At 51.0% G+C, this 12,685-nt stretch overlaps 4 protein-coding genes across 4 annotated transcripts; 2 read left to right on the top strand and 2 right to left on the bottom strand.

Annotated features, from left to right (window-relative positions):
• Positions 1-4,717: 4,717 nt before the first annotated feature.
• rasB (Ras small monomeric GTPase RasB) lies at positions 4,718-6,082 on the top strand. The gene is made up of 3 exons (XM_025689566.1): positions 4,718-4,831; positions 4,961-5,258; positions 5,331-6,082. Exons 2-3 carry the CDS (start codon positions 5,181-5,183, stop codon positions 5,976-5,978), a joined length of 726 nt encoding a protein of 241 aa, XP_025534603.1. The 5' UTR covers positions 4,718-4,831; positions 4,961-5,180; the 3' UTR covers positions 5,979-6,082.
• Positions 6,067-6,984, bottom strand: BO79DRAFT_66182 (uncharacterized protein). Its single transcript, XM_025689565.1, has one exon. The coding sequence runs from the start codon at positions 6,807-6,809 to the stop codon at positions 6,186-6,188; it is 624 nt and encodes a 207-aa protein (XP_025534602.1). The 5' UTR covers positions 6,810-6,984; the 3' UTR covers positions 6,067-6,185.
• A 1,018-nt stretch (positions 6,985-8,002) lies between these two features.
• On the top strand, positions 8,003-11,008 carry BO79DRAFT_66160 (putative acyl-CoA synthetase). Its single transcript, XM_025689564.1, has 4 exons — positions 8,003-8,623; positions 8,688-9,083; positions 9,143-10,021; positions 10,091-11,008. Exons 1-4 carry the CDS (start codon positions 8,107-8,109, stop codon positions 10,507-10,509), a joined length of 2,211 nt encoding a protein of 736 aa, XP_025534601.1. The 5' UTR covers positions 8,003-8,106; the 3' UTR covers positions 10,510-11,008.
• BO79DRAFT_248628 (putative GPI anchored protein) lies at positions 10,647-12,411 on the bottom strand. The gene is made up of 3 exons (XM_025685726.1): positions 12,106-12,411; positions 11,956-12,038; positions 10,647-11,884 (listed from the first exon to the last, which is right to left on the bottom strand). The coding sequence occupies exons 1-3, from the start codon at positions 12,280-12,282 to the stop codon at positions 11,104-11,106; spliced, it is 1,041 nt and encodes a 346-aa protein (XP_025534600.1). The 5' UTR covers positions 12,283-12,411; the 3' UTR covers positions 10,647-11,103.
• Between the last annotated feature and the right edge of the window lie 274 nt (positions 12,412-12,685).

The following is a 12,685-nucleotide window of genomic DNA, read 5'->3' as shown; positions in this document are numbered from 1 at the left end:
CCCTGATGCGTTCGCATGCTTGGCCGCAGATGGTGCACTGTTTCTCTAGCAACCAGGGCCATCATAATCCTCAAGCAGCAAGCTGCATGCGCTGGTTCAGAAGTCATGCATGATCGGTGGAGGTCGAGATAGTTAGTTATCTACATTGATGCAGGTCCTTCATGGGGTGCATGCAAGTCATGCAGCCGGTAGGTCTAGGTTGGCCGATGGAGAGGGGAGAGGGAAGGGAAGTAAAACGCACTGGCGGTTATACTAAATATTATGTATGTACGGTGTTGCCGCTCCTAATGTAGGGGTCCTCGACTGGTTTTTCTACACAATACATATATACATCTGTTGTTGAGAGTTGTTAAGCGTTTCATTTCGAGGAGGGGGAGAGAGAGAGAGGAAGAAAAAATAATAGTAAAATACAAAACATATATAGAACTAATAATAATAGTAATAATGATAAAGAAAGATAAAATCAAAAAGCCTTAAACCAAAGAATTACCCATTACTCATAGCTTTCTTGACTGGAGCAGGTACGGAAACATAAATCTGACCAGTTCCGGACTAGCCGGCGGTCCATCCACCGTTGAAAAGACGTGCGAGTCAGCTTTGATTGTGATGGGACGAAGACTAAGCCGGTAGCGTCGGCTACGACTAACAGACACACCAATGAAGGGAGCGGGCATCCCGTCGGTGTCAGAATTTTCTTCCAGATTACCTATCATGAAGATGACCAGGTCCGGCGATTCAGTGGGAATGAAAAGACCGACAGATTTACTTCCCCGAGGAGGATGGATTCTGGACCACGGACCGCCGTCCAGTAGATATCAACCACACAATACTAGATAGCAGTAGTTGCTACTTAGTAGTCCCCGAGAGCTACTTTAGCCACCCACGTGGAAGGAAATGGGGCCGGGATATTACTCGCGATGCTATTTAAAATGATGGATGGCTTCAAAGTCCCAGGGGATAGGCCACATCACGATGGGTTCGCGTTCCTGGTGGATTCGTCGTTGATTAATTCATATTAATCTAGATGTCAACAACGGTTGGAACCCCCCGAGAAGGAAGGTGCTTAACGGATAGATAGCATATACAGTAAGCGGGATTCTGCTTGCGACGAGACATTAATGCCTACTAGTTGTGGTAGTGTGTGTGTGTGTGTGTGTGTTTTGTGTAGTTATCCAGGGGGATTCATTATTCTCTTGTTGGATTTACAGTTTGTCCTCCCGTAGCCGAAAAGACCAAACCCGGTCACACTCGCGGTAAACCAGAACAGGTAACTAATGGGAGAATCAAGCAAGCGAATAGGAAGGATGAATCAAGAGTAGGCCGGTACTTCGGAGTAGGTTCTTCTTCATGAGATCGCGCCTATAATGTGGCTTGGTAAGAGTTTGTTCGCTCTCAGTCCGGTCAACCGGAGGAAATTTTTCTTTCAATCTTGCTCGCTCCGCACGATCTCGATGGGATGGAAGTGATTCGAAGACTGACTCTGGGTGCGTCGCTGTAGTAGGCAGTAAGCTCTAGCTCAAAGGAAGGGCAGGAGGTCCAACTCTCGCGCTATGGACCGGCCCGATACTTGATCTGTACCTCCAACAATAGTAGAAGGTCACCCAACAGATAGCCAGCAAAGTTCAGAATATGTTATTAGTTGATTAACTAACTACGAAGTATAGGTATTTCACATCGTCTTCGAGGTTGGAGAGCCCTGTGTTACTAGTCAATTAGGTCTCTTTCTTTCAAGGTCAACGGTACATGCAATACTGTGCTACCTCGAACAGTTGATCTCTCCTAACCTATTTAGTGTGTCTCAAGGGGCTAACATTTTAGCTCATGAATGGTGACCTTTTGCTTCCGATAAATCTCCCTATGCTGCAGATGCAATAGGGGGGAAGGACAATGCCTTCCCCTCCCCACCAGGGTGTCTCCAGGGATTTCCCATCCTCAAACTAAGACTGACCGGAAGCCGATTTGTCAAACGTCATATACCGCGGCGATGGAGACTTTTGTTCTACTTAGCTAGCCCCTTTTCGTTGTTCGAGAACGCTACTAGTCTTCTACGATGTTGGGGGCACCTATATCCACGAACCTGTTACTGGTGAACATCAAGGTTAACTCCCCAATAGTGTGCAAATAATGACTAATAGAATACTCGTAACTCACTAGCATTGTCCGAGATCGTTGAGGTTTCCCACGCACTTCTGGTTGACAAACAACGACGCTTTGCATCCCAAGTACAATGGCTCTTGGGCGAATTTGTTACACTTTAACAAAATCCCGATAATCAGGAAGATTGGTTTTAGTCCGGTTCCCCAGGGGAGAGAAGGGGGGCGCGGAATGTTCTTTCCTTCTCCCCGTCGCACTTGAGTGGAACTTGCGACTCTTAGGGCATCGTCAACCGTGAAAATCCTCCTGCTACACGGGATGGATGGGTCCTCATGGACCTACTTTGGTCCATACAGACGAGTGGCTTGCTCCATAAGGCGTCATATCGAGCACTGCCTTTCTGGTCCCTTGGTAGAACTTCGGGCAGTCACCTGGTGGCGCAAAAGGTTCTTGTTCACCAGCAGGTATCTATCTTTACTCGCCTGGGCACGGCATGAGCAAGTGTGGTATGGTTTGCCTTTCATCCATCGCGGGTTAAATGTTGGCATCACATGCGCCTTGGATTTCTCTTTGCGCCAGGCGAATGATTGTTCCTTAGTGCCTCCGTGATAGGGACACTCAGAGCTAATGAACTTGTTCCTGACTCCTGATCCAATCTGCAAATCTGCAATCGGGGCGAATACCATTTGTTACCAGTTACCATGCCCGTTCTGACTTATGTCTGTTGTGGGGAGCCAGCCTTGAACTTAGTGTTTCCATGCACCCACATCGTGTCTACCCGAAACCATCTCAAGACTGAACCTCAAATTGAATGCAACTCCTTGTCCTGTAAGCAGCGGACGACCGATTTATGATGTAAAGCACGAGGCGTCGCAGGCAGCAAGCTCTAAGCTGGTCGTTCGTTTGGAAGGTTCTGTGGATAGACAAATGCAATAGGTAGTTCGTTCCTATGCAATTCTAAAGATTGCTTCCCAAACATATATACCCATGTCAGACAGTATGGTCTAGATTCTAAGTTGATCTCGGTTCACTGTATGGGTTGTCGGGTTCAAACTGGTTCGTTCCCAGTGTGCGTGGTCGGTACAACAACATGATCAGAACAGCGAAGGTTGGGTCAACTCCTGCAATTCCCCAATTTACTTGGTAGAGTGTAATCTATATGAGAAATCTTCGATTCTACGTCAGAACGAGAACAGAAAAGAGAGAGAGCGAGAGAAGAGGAGGGGTTCTTGTTACCTGAAAGTAGCGGATACCCACCGGGAGACTTCCATACCGGGCAAAATGACCGTATCATACCGTACCCTCCCACTTGTTTCCACAACTTCCCGTGGGTCTTGGGTTGCAGCATTGTCCAGCTCCAGATTACTACCTTACTTACCTTCAGTAAGTAGTATGGAAGTTGACTTGGCCACTCACTCATTCACTCAACTTAACGACCTGACGGATTTGACTGCCTCCTGCCTTAGAACTGTCATCCTGTGACCTTTTTTGACTCTTTCGTCCCATCCACTTCTTTCCTATTCCCTCCTTCGGTCGGTCTACTTGACTTTACTTTACCTGACTTACTTCCACCCCCTCCTCCTCCTACTGCAACTTCCTCCCTTCTCTGTTCTTCTCACTCCATCCATCTCGCCTACACTGTATCATTGTTGCCTCTGCTTTCTCTCTCCCATCATCACCTTACGATCTTTTCGATTCAATCCCAACTCCAATTGTGTCTCGTCCGGTTAGGTTGATTCTAGTAAATCATTGGTTCCGATCTAGCCCATCCATTGATTGATTTCCTACTACTACCACTACTACTTACCTCTTGAAACTAAACCGCGGTTGTTGGTCTCCAGCAGGGATCATCGTCTCCGCTACTTCATTATCTATCATCCCTCTATCCTAGTCATCCTTTTTTTCGCCCTTTCTTTTCTTTTTATTTTATTTTTCTATTTTATTTTATTCTTCCTCATTTTAATTTTCCCTTTTACCCTCTCCATTCCATCCCCTCATCATCCTTCTATTATTTCTTTCTGTACTTCTTGGAATCCTTCCCACCCTCTGTTCTCTCTCTATTCCTCTCTCCCTCTTACTTTTCCATTTTCCTCGATTCCTCCTCTCCCGGGTACACCTCTCATTCTTCGGGACCTTAACTTGGGAACCATTCCCAAAACAACAACAACAATTGGGGGTTGCCCCTCTTCCGTCGAATCTTTTCCGGCCAAGCCTCTTTGGACCTCCTCTCCCTTTAGGTCCTGCGCCTCTTCCCCTCCTCCCCCTCCACTCTCGTCAAAACTCAGCATCCCCCCCCCCGAAAAAAAAAGTCACCTTTGCAGCCTGCGGATACTTTCTCAGTACATCCGCTGCTGGCGATCATTGTCTGCGTCTCGCCCCTCACGTGGCAGAATTACCTTGAGGCAAACCTTCCTGTGTGTCTCGAAGCTCGGGCGAGCCCCGTTCATCTTATTTTCTTACGTTCACGCGGAGTTCCGGGCCAGCTCACTAATTGAACTCCGCCCGCTTGTGCCATTCTGCAGCTGTGGGTGGCCGCTTATTTGAGAGTCCTCGAGCCAAATCAAGAGGTGCTCCTTCACCACATTCTCTTCCAATATTTGGTTGCTTTTCCCCCCTCCATTGCTTTAGAGGTCGCAGTAACGAGATTTCGGCGACTTCTTGATCGCTCTTCGTTCACACCTTTCTCCCCCACTCTCTTTCCTCCCTCAATTCCCACCCTCTTCCCACTGCGTTTTAGGTACGTATTTTCCCCTCCCTTACCCCCTCCTCTGGCCTGCTCCTGTCGCTTCCGGTGTGGACTGGTGAGCTTGGACTGGGGGGGTCCAAAGGCAATGGATTCCGGTGGCTAACCGCACTACCCAAATAGCCGTCCTCCTTAGGACCCCAGCGTTTCGCGAATCGAAACGCTCCGTTCCCGCGTCCGTGCTCACCGTGGAGCCTTCATAGATCTCTTTGCTTTTCTTTTCTTTCCCTCTCTTCCTCTTTTCACTCCTGTGGTCTTTACCCACCCCCGGTTGTTCCCCAGTGACACGCCCAATTATCTCTCAACCTATCACCCTACCATTCTGGTAGAATAATCATTCACCATGTCGGGGAAAATGACATTGTACAAGTTGGTGGTACTAGGGGATGGTGGTGTCGGAAAGACAGCCCTCACAATTCAGGTTAGCCCTTCGCGTACCCGCCCGCACTGGTGTCCCGACAACTGATCTTTGGACCTTGGTCTTTCCCAACAGCTTTGTCTAAACCATTTCGTTGAAACCTACGATCCGACCATCGAAGACTCGTATCGTAAACAAGTCGTGATTGATCAACAGTCGTGCATGTTGGAAGTACTGGACACAGCAGGTCAGGAGGAGTATACTGCGCTGAGAGACCAATGGATCCGTGACGGCGAAGGGTTTGTCCTCGTTTACAGCATCACCTCGAGAGCTTCGTTCTCCCGCATACAGAAGTTTTACAATCAGATCAAGATGGTCAAGGAATCGGCCAACTCCGGATCGCCCTCGGGGGCCAGTTATCTGGGATCCCCAATTCACACGCCTTCGGGCCCCCCGCTTCCGGTGCCGGTCATGTTGGTTGGTAACAAAAGCGACAAGGCCGTTGAGCGCGCCGTTTCGGCTCAGGAGGGACAGGCGCTCGCCAAGGATCTTGGTTGCGAATTCGTCGAGGCTTCCGCAAAGAACTGCATTAATGTGGAGAAGGCCTTTTATGACGTGGTCCGCATGTTGCGACAGCAGCGTCAGCAACAGCAAGGGCGATCTCAGGATAGACGAACGACCGGTTTGGGCGCAGGGCGTGATCCTGGTCCCGAATATCCCAGATCGTTCCGGCCCGACCGTACAGGAAGCCATCGCCGCCCTTTCAAGTGCACGATTCTGTGAATAGTTGGCTCCGCACGGCCCGTTCAGCTGGCTGATTGATTCCCTTCCCGGCTCCTAGATGCTGGCCACTGCTGCTTCTGCTGCTGCAAGGTTCACACACCTATATTTCTCGATCAGTCAGTGATCTGATAATTTTTTCGCATTCTTATCTCTTTTTCCCTCTTCCCAACCTACGTCTGCCCCTGGCCTCTCTATCTCATACTTCTCTTATATGACCTCGTGGAGGTTCGGACCAGGGGCGGCATCTTTCCCATGTTCATACCGGTTGGTCGCAATGCGCTGTCCAGCAAGATCTTTACGCAACGCACAACTTTCGACCTGTTTATTGTTTCGTTGACGCTCGTCCTCTCGGTCCCCAATCCTCGCAGGTGCCCAATCCGAACAGATGCGAGGGCGGGTCAGCGATTGTGCTTGATGCATGAACCATGCTTGTTTATTAATAGTATTATATGTGCCCGGGGGCTGGATTTTCTTTCGCGTCCATGGCAGGGTGTTTCGGCTACAATGGGGGATCTTATGTTTCAGAGGACAGGGGATTCCGGAGCTGCTGGGACCATAGAACGATGCGCAATCTCTGTTCTTGTTTGTTAAATTTTTTTTCTTTTTTTTTGTTATTTCGTTTTCTTCTTGGCTTTGGTTGTCCGACGCCCGTCGGCATAGCGCCCAACCTTCCGCATATATGAATGGCGCATGAAGGGCTAGGAGGCAAGAGGGGCAGCTGGACGAGGCAATGGAGAGCGATGAGTCGGAGGAAGCGATGATGGGCGGCGGTAGATGATGGAACGACTCGTGTGGTAGAGCGAGGATGGCAGTCGACCGTTTAGCAGGCATTGCGATATGATACCCTACGGCTGAGCTTTTGAGTTGTGAAATTTCGATGCATTCGCATTACCACAAAAGAATCACAAAGATATTAAAAACACGGGATCCCTTGATAACCTAATATACTATTCTATTTCCGTCACCGGTTGATGTTGAGGGTGGTTCCGTATGTGGGGAGAGACCCAAAGAGTAACTAATGAGTTATACTAGTACTGTGATTATGCTGGTAGTATCTTGACAGTTGTAGGTTGGGCAATTGGTAATTGAATACCTATACTGAAGGTACTTAGTAAGTAGTATACATATCAGCTGAAGCTACTAGCTGAAACCAGCTGACCAGTGAGGATGTTCCAATGAAGGCATCGGAGGAATTCCTTTTTCCTGAATACGAACTGTCCCATGAAGTAACGTTAACTAGTTAATGGGAGTTGAGTACTGAGTAAGATTGTAACAGCTCGGTTACCGCGTCTGATAATACTACTACTGTATGCATGAGGTCTCATTCTTGAGGCTGTCTAACTCAACTGGTCACTAGTCAACACTGGAGTAGTAAGTAGGTTCTGTACTAAGTACCAGTGGATAAAGTGTCTTCGTTCATGATTTTCGCTCATTATTGGTAGACCCTGGTAGACACTCAAAGTATTTTCGCTTTCCCGAGAAATTAATTGCTAGCAGCGTAGTAGATTCATGAATTTTATTTATCACGGAGGAATACGACCATGAGAAGAGTCAATGATCTGCTGGAGTACTTAACAGGATGAGAAATGTCTCCATATAAAGCGGAGAAAGATGGTGTGGGTCTCTGTGAAGGGAGGTTGACCAGTTAAGGTGTCATCCCCACCTTTTGGTCTGCTTCCCCCTCATCCTCTCTCTCTCTCTCTCTCTCTCTCTCTTCTTGTCTTGTCTTGTCTCCTCCCTCTCACCTTTTCTCTGCCACTTCCCCTCCTTCTTATCCTCGGTGATCGACAACGCATCCCCCTCGGCTGTCACCGGAGGTTCTTGTCAGTCCAATGTTATCTCAGTGCGGTCGCGCCGCCACGAACGCCACTCTGGATGAAGACAAACCATGTTAACCACTTCGGCGGTGCATCGCCCTAGTACAGACCAACACATCCCCGAGCCTGCACGTTAAACGCCGGTGTCCATGCTAACCCCCCTAGACTCACGGCACATCGGCGCGGTCTCGGATAGCATGTCCAATTCTTGACCCATCCCGCGGAATGTGACAGGGACTAACTGCTCAGTATCTGCAAGAGGACCCTCATCCTCCCACCAGAACTGACACCGCTCCCTATCCATATTGGCCATGTTGGCGTGTGTTGCTGCCAGTCCATTTCTTGTCTCTTCCATCGGCTTTGCATCCGTTACTATTTGTTTCGGTCCCATCCCTTCGACGCTTTCGAAGAGAGGCCCCTCCCTTTTCCAGCATCGTTCTCGATCCGCGATGTCACTCCACCCGCAACAGTTGGTACACAACATCTCCCTGCGCGACCCAGAAGGCTTCTGGTCTCGCCAGGCCGAACAACTGTACTGGCATAAACAGCCATCGCGTGCCCTCAATCAGCAAACAAAAACAACTCCCAGTGGCTTCAGTCATTCTCACTGGAGCTGGTTCCCGGACGGGGAGATCTCGACCACCTACAACTGTGTCGATCGGCATGTCCATTCGGGACATGGAGATAATATTGCTATCATCTGGGAGTCCCCGGTAACGGGGACGAAGGAGAAATATACATACAAACAACTCTTGGACGAAGTCGAAGTTCTAGCAGGCGTGCTCAGGGAAGAGGGTGTGCGAAAGGGCGACGTCGTTATTATCTACAGTAAGACTTAATTCTGGATTACCTTCAATAAAGATTTAACGAACCAGAATCTAACGATTGGCAGTGCCTATGATTCCTGCGGCACTTATTGCCGCTTTGGCGATCGCACGCTTAGGTGCTATTCATGCCGCAGTCTTTGGCGGTTTTGCAGCCAAGTCGCTCGCACAACGCATCGAAGCGGCCAAGCCTCGCGTCGTCATGACAGCATCGTGCGGTATTGAAGGGTCGAAAGGTCCTATCGCCTACCGACCGTTGGTTGAGGGTGCTATCGAGCTGAGCCGATTCAAGCCAGAAAAAGTGATCGTGTGGCAGAGGGATCAGCTGCGATGGAACAATCCCGATAAGTTAGGTGGACAGCGTAACTGGCAACGACTGGTAAAAAGCGCACGCATGCGTGGCATCAGGGCCGAGCCGGTACCCGTGAAGAGCACAGATGGACTATATATCATCTATACAAGTGGTACGACCCCGATCTTCAATGTGACCCTTGGGTAAAACTGACCCGAAGACCAATTCAAGGCACCACGGGCTCGCCCAAAGGCGTGTTTCGCGAGGCCGGTGGGCACGCAGTGGGACTCCAGCTGTCAATGAAACACCTATTCGATATACAAGGCCCGGGAGACGTCATCTTCTGCGCCTCTGACATTGGATGGGTGGTCGGTCATTCATACATCTTGTATGGGCCACTCTTGGTTGGAGCAACGACGATCCTTTTCGAAGGAAAACCGGTGGGAACTCCGGACGCGGGCATCTTCTGGCGGATTATCGAAGAGCATAAGGCCCATGTGTTGTTCACGGCACCCACAGCCATGCGGGCCATCCGCAAGGATGATCCCAACAATCGCTGCTTTAAAGAGGTGGCCCAGCGAGGCGGTCTCAAACACTTTCGCGCACTGTTTCTTGCGGGAGAAAGGAGTGAACCCAGCATTGTCCAAGCCTACCAAGAACTTCTGAGCCAATACGCTGCTCCCGGTGCAAAGGTGGTGGACAACTGGTGGTCGTCAGAGTCAGGGTCTCCCATATCTGGCTTGGCACTAAGAAGTGCTGCGGCAATGGAGTCGCCCACGCCCCAGACTGATGCAGTGAAGCCATTGGGCATTCGACCAGGATCTGCAGGTCTGCCCATGCCTGGATTTGACGTGCGCGTAGTCAATGACGAGGGAAATCCGTTGCCTCCGGGCACGATGGGAAACATTGTCCTGGGCATTCCACTGGCGCCCACCGCATTTACGCAACTCTTTAACGACGACGATCGATTTTACCGGAGTTATCTGCGTAGATTCAAGGGACAATGGCTCGACACCGGAGACGCAGGGATGATCGATAAAGACGGATATATACATATCATGGCCCGATCCGACGACATCATCAACGTCGCGGCGCATCGCTTCAGCACGGGTAAGTCTCGACGTCGCATCACTGAATCTATGTAGGGAGAGTAGATGCAGGCTAACACTTCTATGAAAGGCGCCATCGAGCAAGCAATCCTCTCGCACCCGCAAATCGGCGAAGCCAGCGTGGTTGGCCTTCCGGACCCGCTGAAGGGCCACCTCCCGTTCGCGTTCATTCAGCCACGGACCGCGACCGGGCCCATCCCCGCGAAACCTACAGCGGAACTGTTCCAGGAGGTGAACGGGCTGGTGCGCGACCAGATCGGGGCAATTGCGTCCCTGGGAGGCATGATCCAGGGCCGGGGAATGATCCCCAAGACGCGCAGTGGGAAGACGCTACGCCGGGTGCTGCGGGAGCTGGTTGAGCATGCAGTGCGCGGGGAGTACGAGGCGCCGGTGAATGTGCCGCCGACGGTGGAAGATGCCGAGGTTGTGGATGAGGCACGACGACGGGTGCGGGAGTACTTTGAGCGGCAGGAACGGGCGAAGCTGTGATCACTTGTTGGATAATGTTGGATACATATAAAGCTGTACGGGTGACATTTGTTGATATATATGGCTGTACCTGCCGAGTTGGATGCCAGGTGCGTGAAGCTGTACTATTGACGATCGATGTGTATTGTTTCGTCGATGCGCGGATTAGATTTATGTATCTATCGAATGGAAATACGCAATTATTATAAGTGAACATATGTATGTATCTGTATCTGAATTGCTTCAGAGACGTGACTCAAAACATTAAAGTTATAGACAATAGAAAAGCGAGGACATGAACAACCGGAAGCCAAGCGATGCGAAGCCGTAGATGAATATAAATAAAAGAAGAGAAAAAACCATAGACGTCAGAAGATTCCAATAAGGTATAAAGCACACAATAAGTTATTTGTCAGTCGAGTCGTAAAAGAAAAAAAGGTAAAAAGTATCGACACAAACAAAGGAAACCACCCATCCGATCATTTACCTCCACTGATTCGCTAGTATCCAGTAGATTCTCGCATGGTATAGATAGAAGTCCCGAAAGTCAAGAGGGACCTTCTATATGCCTCTATAGATCTGTTCCCATTCACACACATACTCAAGTCAACTCATTTACAGAAGGAAGGCGACGAGAGCGAAGACGGAGGCCAATCCGGCACCAGCACCGGCCGCGGCGCGGGTAGCGGCGCCAGTGAAGACAGGGGCGGAGGGAGTGGTGGCAGAGCCAGAGCCAGTGCCAGCGGCGGAGACACCCTCGGGGGAGGTAGCAGAGGAGCCGGAGCCGGAGCTGGAGCTGGAGCTGGAAGAGCTAGCAGGGGCGGGGCTAGAGGCAGCGGGGGTGGCGCTGGAGGAAGCAACGAGCTTGGAGGAGGCGGGCTTGCTGCTGGGGATCAGAGGGCGAGAAGAGGGGTGGAAGCCACTAGGGGTGGGGACCGGGGTGTAAGAGACGACCGGGGTGGTGGCGCCGATTCCAATGGCACCGGCTCCGCTGGGACCAGCGGAAGCACCGGGGGAACCAGCTCCGGAACCAGCGGCAGCACCGCTGGGGGAGGAGCCGGAGCCGGAGCCAGAGCCAGAGCCGGCGGAGGCACCGCTAGGAGAGGCACCAGAGCCGGAGCCAGAGGCACCCTCGCTAGGGGAAGCACCGGATCCAGAGCCGGCCTCACTGGGGGAGGGGCCGGTACCGACAGCAGCGGCGCCGCTGGGGGAAGAGCCGGAGCCAGAGCCAGCGGCGGCACCGCTAGGAGAGGCACCAGAGCCGGAACCAGAGGCACCCTCGCTAGGGGAAGCGCCAGAGCCAGAGCCAGAGCCAGGAGCCTCACTGGGGGAGGCACCGGTACCGACAGCAGCGGCACCCTCGGGGGTGGAGGTGGCAGGGACGGCAGTAGCGGAGCTGTTGATATCAAATCAGTCAGTTTGAGGTTATTCGGATAGTGATCTTCGCGGATGGAGCCGAGAACATACCACTTGTCACAGTGGGTCACAGTCGAGGTAACCAAGGGAGTGGAGTAGGTGTAGGGGGTGCCGGAGATGGTGACGGTGGTAGGCTATATCGAATGAAGTCAGTTGATGCTGATTGAGGCGGAAAATTCAGGGAGTGTGAAAAAGTCGTACCTGAGCAGCAGCCGGGGTAGTCTGGGCACCCGAGCCAGAACCGGCACCAGGACCAGTGGCCAGAGAAGTGGCCTTAGGGCAAACGGTGGTGTACTCGGTGACATAGACGGTCTTGTACTCGGTAGCAATGGCACCGGCAGCCAGGGAGGCAACGACAGCAGCGGAAGCGACACGCATTTTGATGGATGTGGGTGGAATTGAAGGTGCTTTGTTTGGATTTTTGTGTAGAGATTGGATATATAGATGACGTCGAAGGACTGACGGAGAAATAGGATCTCTTTTCTCGTTTGTAAAGACTGTAGTCTTGGGAGGGATTGACTGTGTTCGTGAAAAAGAATGTACTCGGTTGAAGAACCGGAAGAGCTGAAACAGCGAGTGAGTGGAGGGAAGAAAAGAGTGAACGAGAGAGAGAAAGAGAGAGAGAGAAAAGGAGGCGAACCAGCGGGCCGATCCCGATATTAATATAAATAACATTACAGAGTAAAAGGAAGGAGCGAAGAGGGGGCAGCCACCATCGCTCCTTCCAGTCTAGTGCTGTCCGTCCACAGTCGGGCCATTACCAACAATACACATACAGTGA

This window comes from Aspergillus costaricaensis (genome assembly GCF_003184835.1).
Source record: "Aspergillus costaricaensis CBS 115574 unplaced genomic scaffold BO79scaffold_50, whole genome shotgun sequence".
Taxonomy (NCBI): domain Eukaryota; kingdom Fungi; phylum Ascomycota; class Eurotiomycetes; order Eurotiales; family Aspergillaceae; genus Aspergillus; species Aspergillus costaricensis.
Note: the sequence above shows the minus strand (reverse complement) of the source record. Positions and strands in the feature narration are given on the sequence as shown.

Excerpts from the sequence above, each read along its gene's own strand:
- BO79DRAFT_66160 (XM_025689564.1), top strand. The coding sequence starts at position 8,107 with ATGTTGGCGTGTGTTGCTGCCAGTCCATTTCTTGTCTCTTCCATCGGC. Across the intron at positions 8,624-8,687 it reads CGACGTCGTTATTATCTACA|TGCCTATGATTCCTGCGGCA; the intron begins GTAAGACTTAAT and ends AACGATTGGCAG. Across the intron at positions 10,022-10,090 it reads GGCGCATCGCTTCAGCACGG|GCGCCATCGAGCAAGCAATC; the intron begins GTAAGTCTCGAC and ends CTTCTATGAAAG.
- rasB (XM_025689566.1), top strand. The coding sequence starts at position 5,181 with ATGTCGGGGAAAATGACATTGTACAAGTTGGTGGTACTAGGGGATGGT. Across the intron at positions 5,259-5,330 it reads AGACAGCCCTCACAATTCAG|CTTTGTCTAAACCATTTCGT; the intron begins GTTAGCCCTTCG and ends CTTTCCCAACAG.
- BO79DRAFT_248628 (XM_025685726.1), bottom strand. The coding sequence starts at position 12,282 with ATGCGTGTCGCTTCCGCTGCTGTCGTTGCCTCCCTGGCTGCCGGTGCC. Across the intron at positions 12,039-12,105 it reads CTACCCCGGCTGCTGCTCAG|CCTACCACCGTCACCATCTC; the intron begins GTACGACTTTTT and ends CATTCGATATAG. Across the intron at positions 11,885-11,955 it reads GTGACCCACTGTGACAAGTG|CTCCGCTACTGCCGTCCCTG; the intron begins GTATGTTCTCGG and ends TGATATCAACAG.
- BO79DRAFT_66182 (XM_025689565.1), bottom strand. The coding sequence starts at position 6,809 with ATGCCTGCTAAACGGTCGACTGCCATCCTCGCTCTACCACACGAGTCG.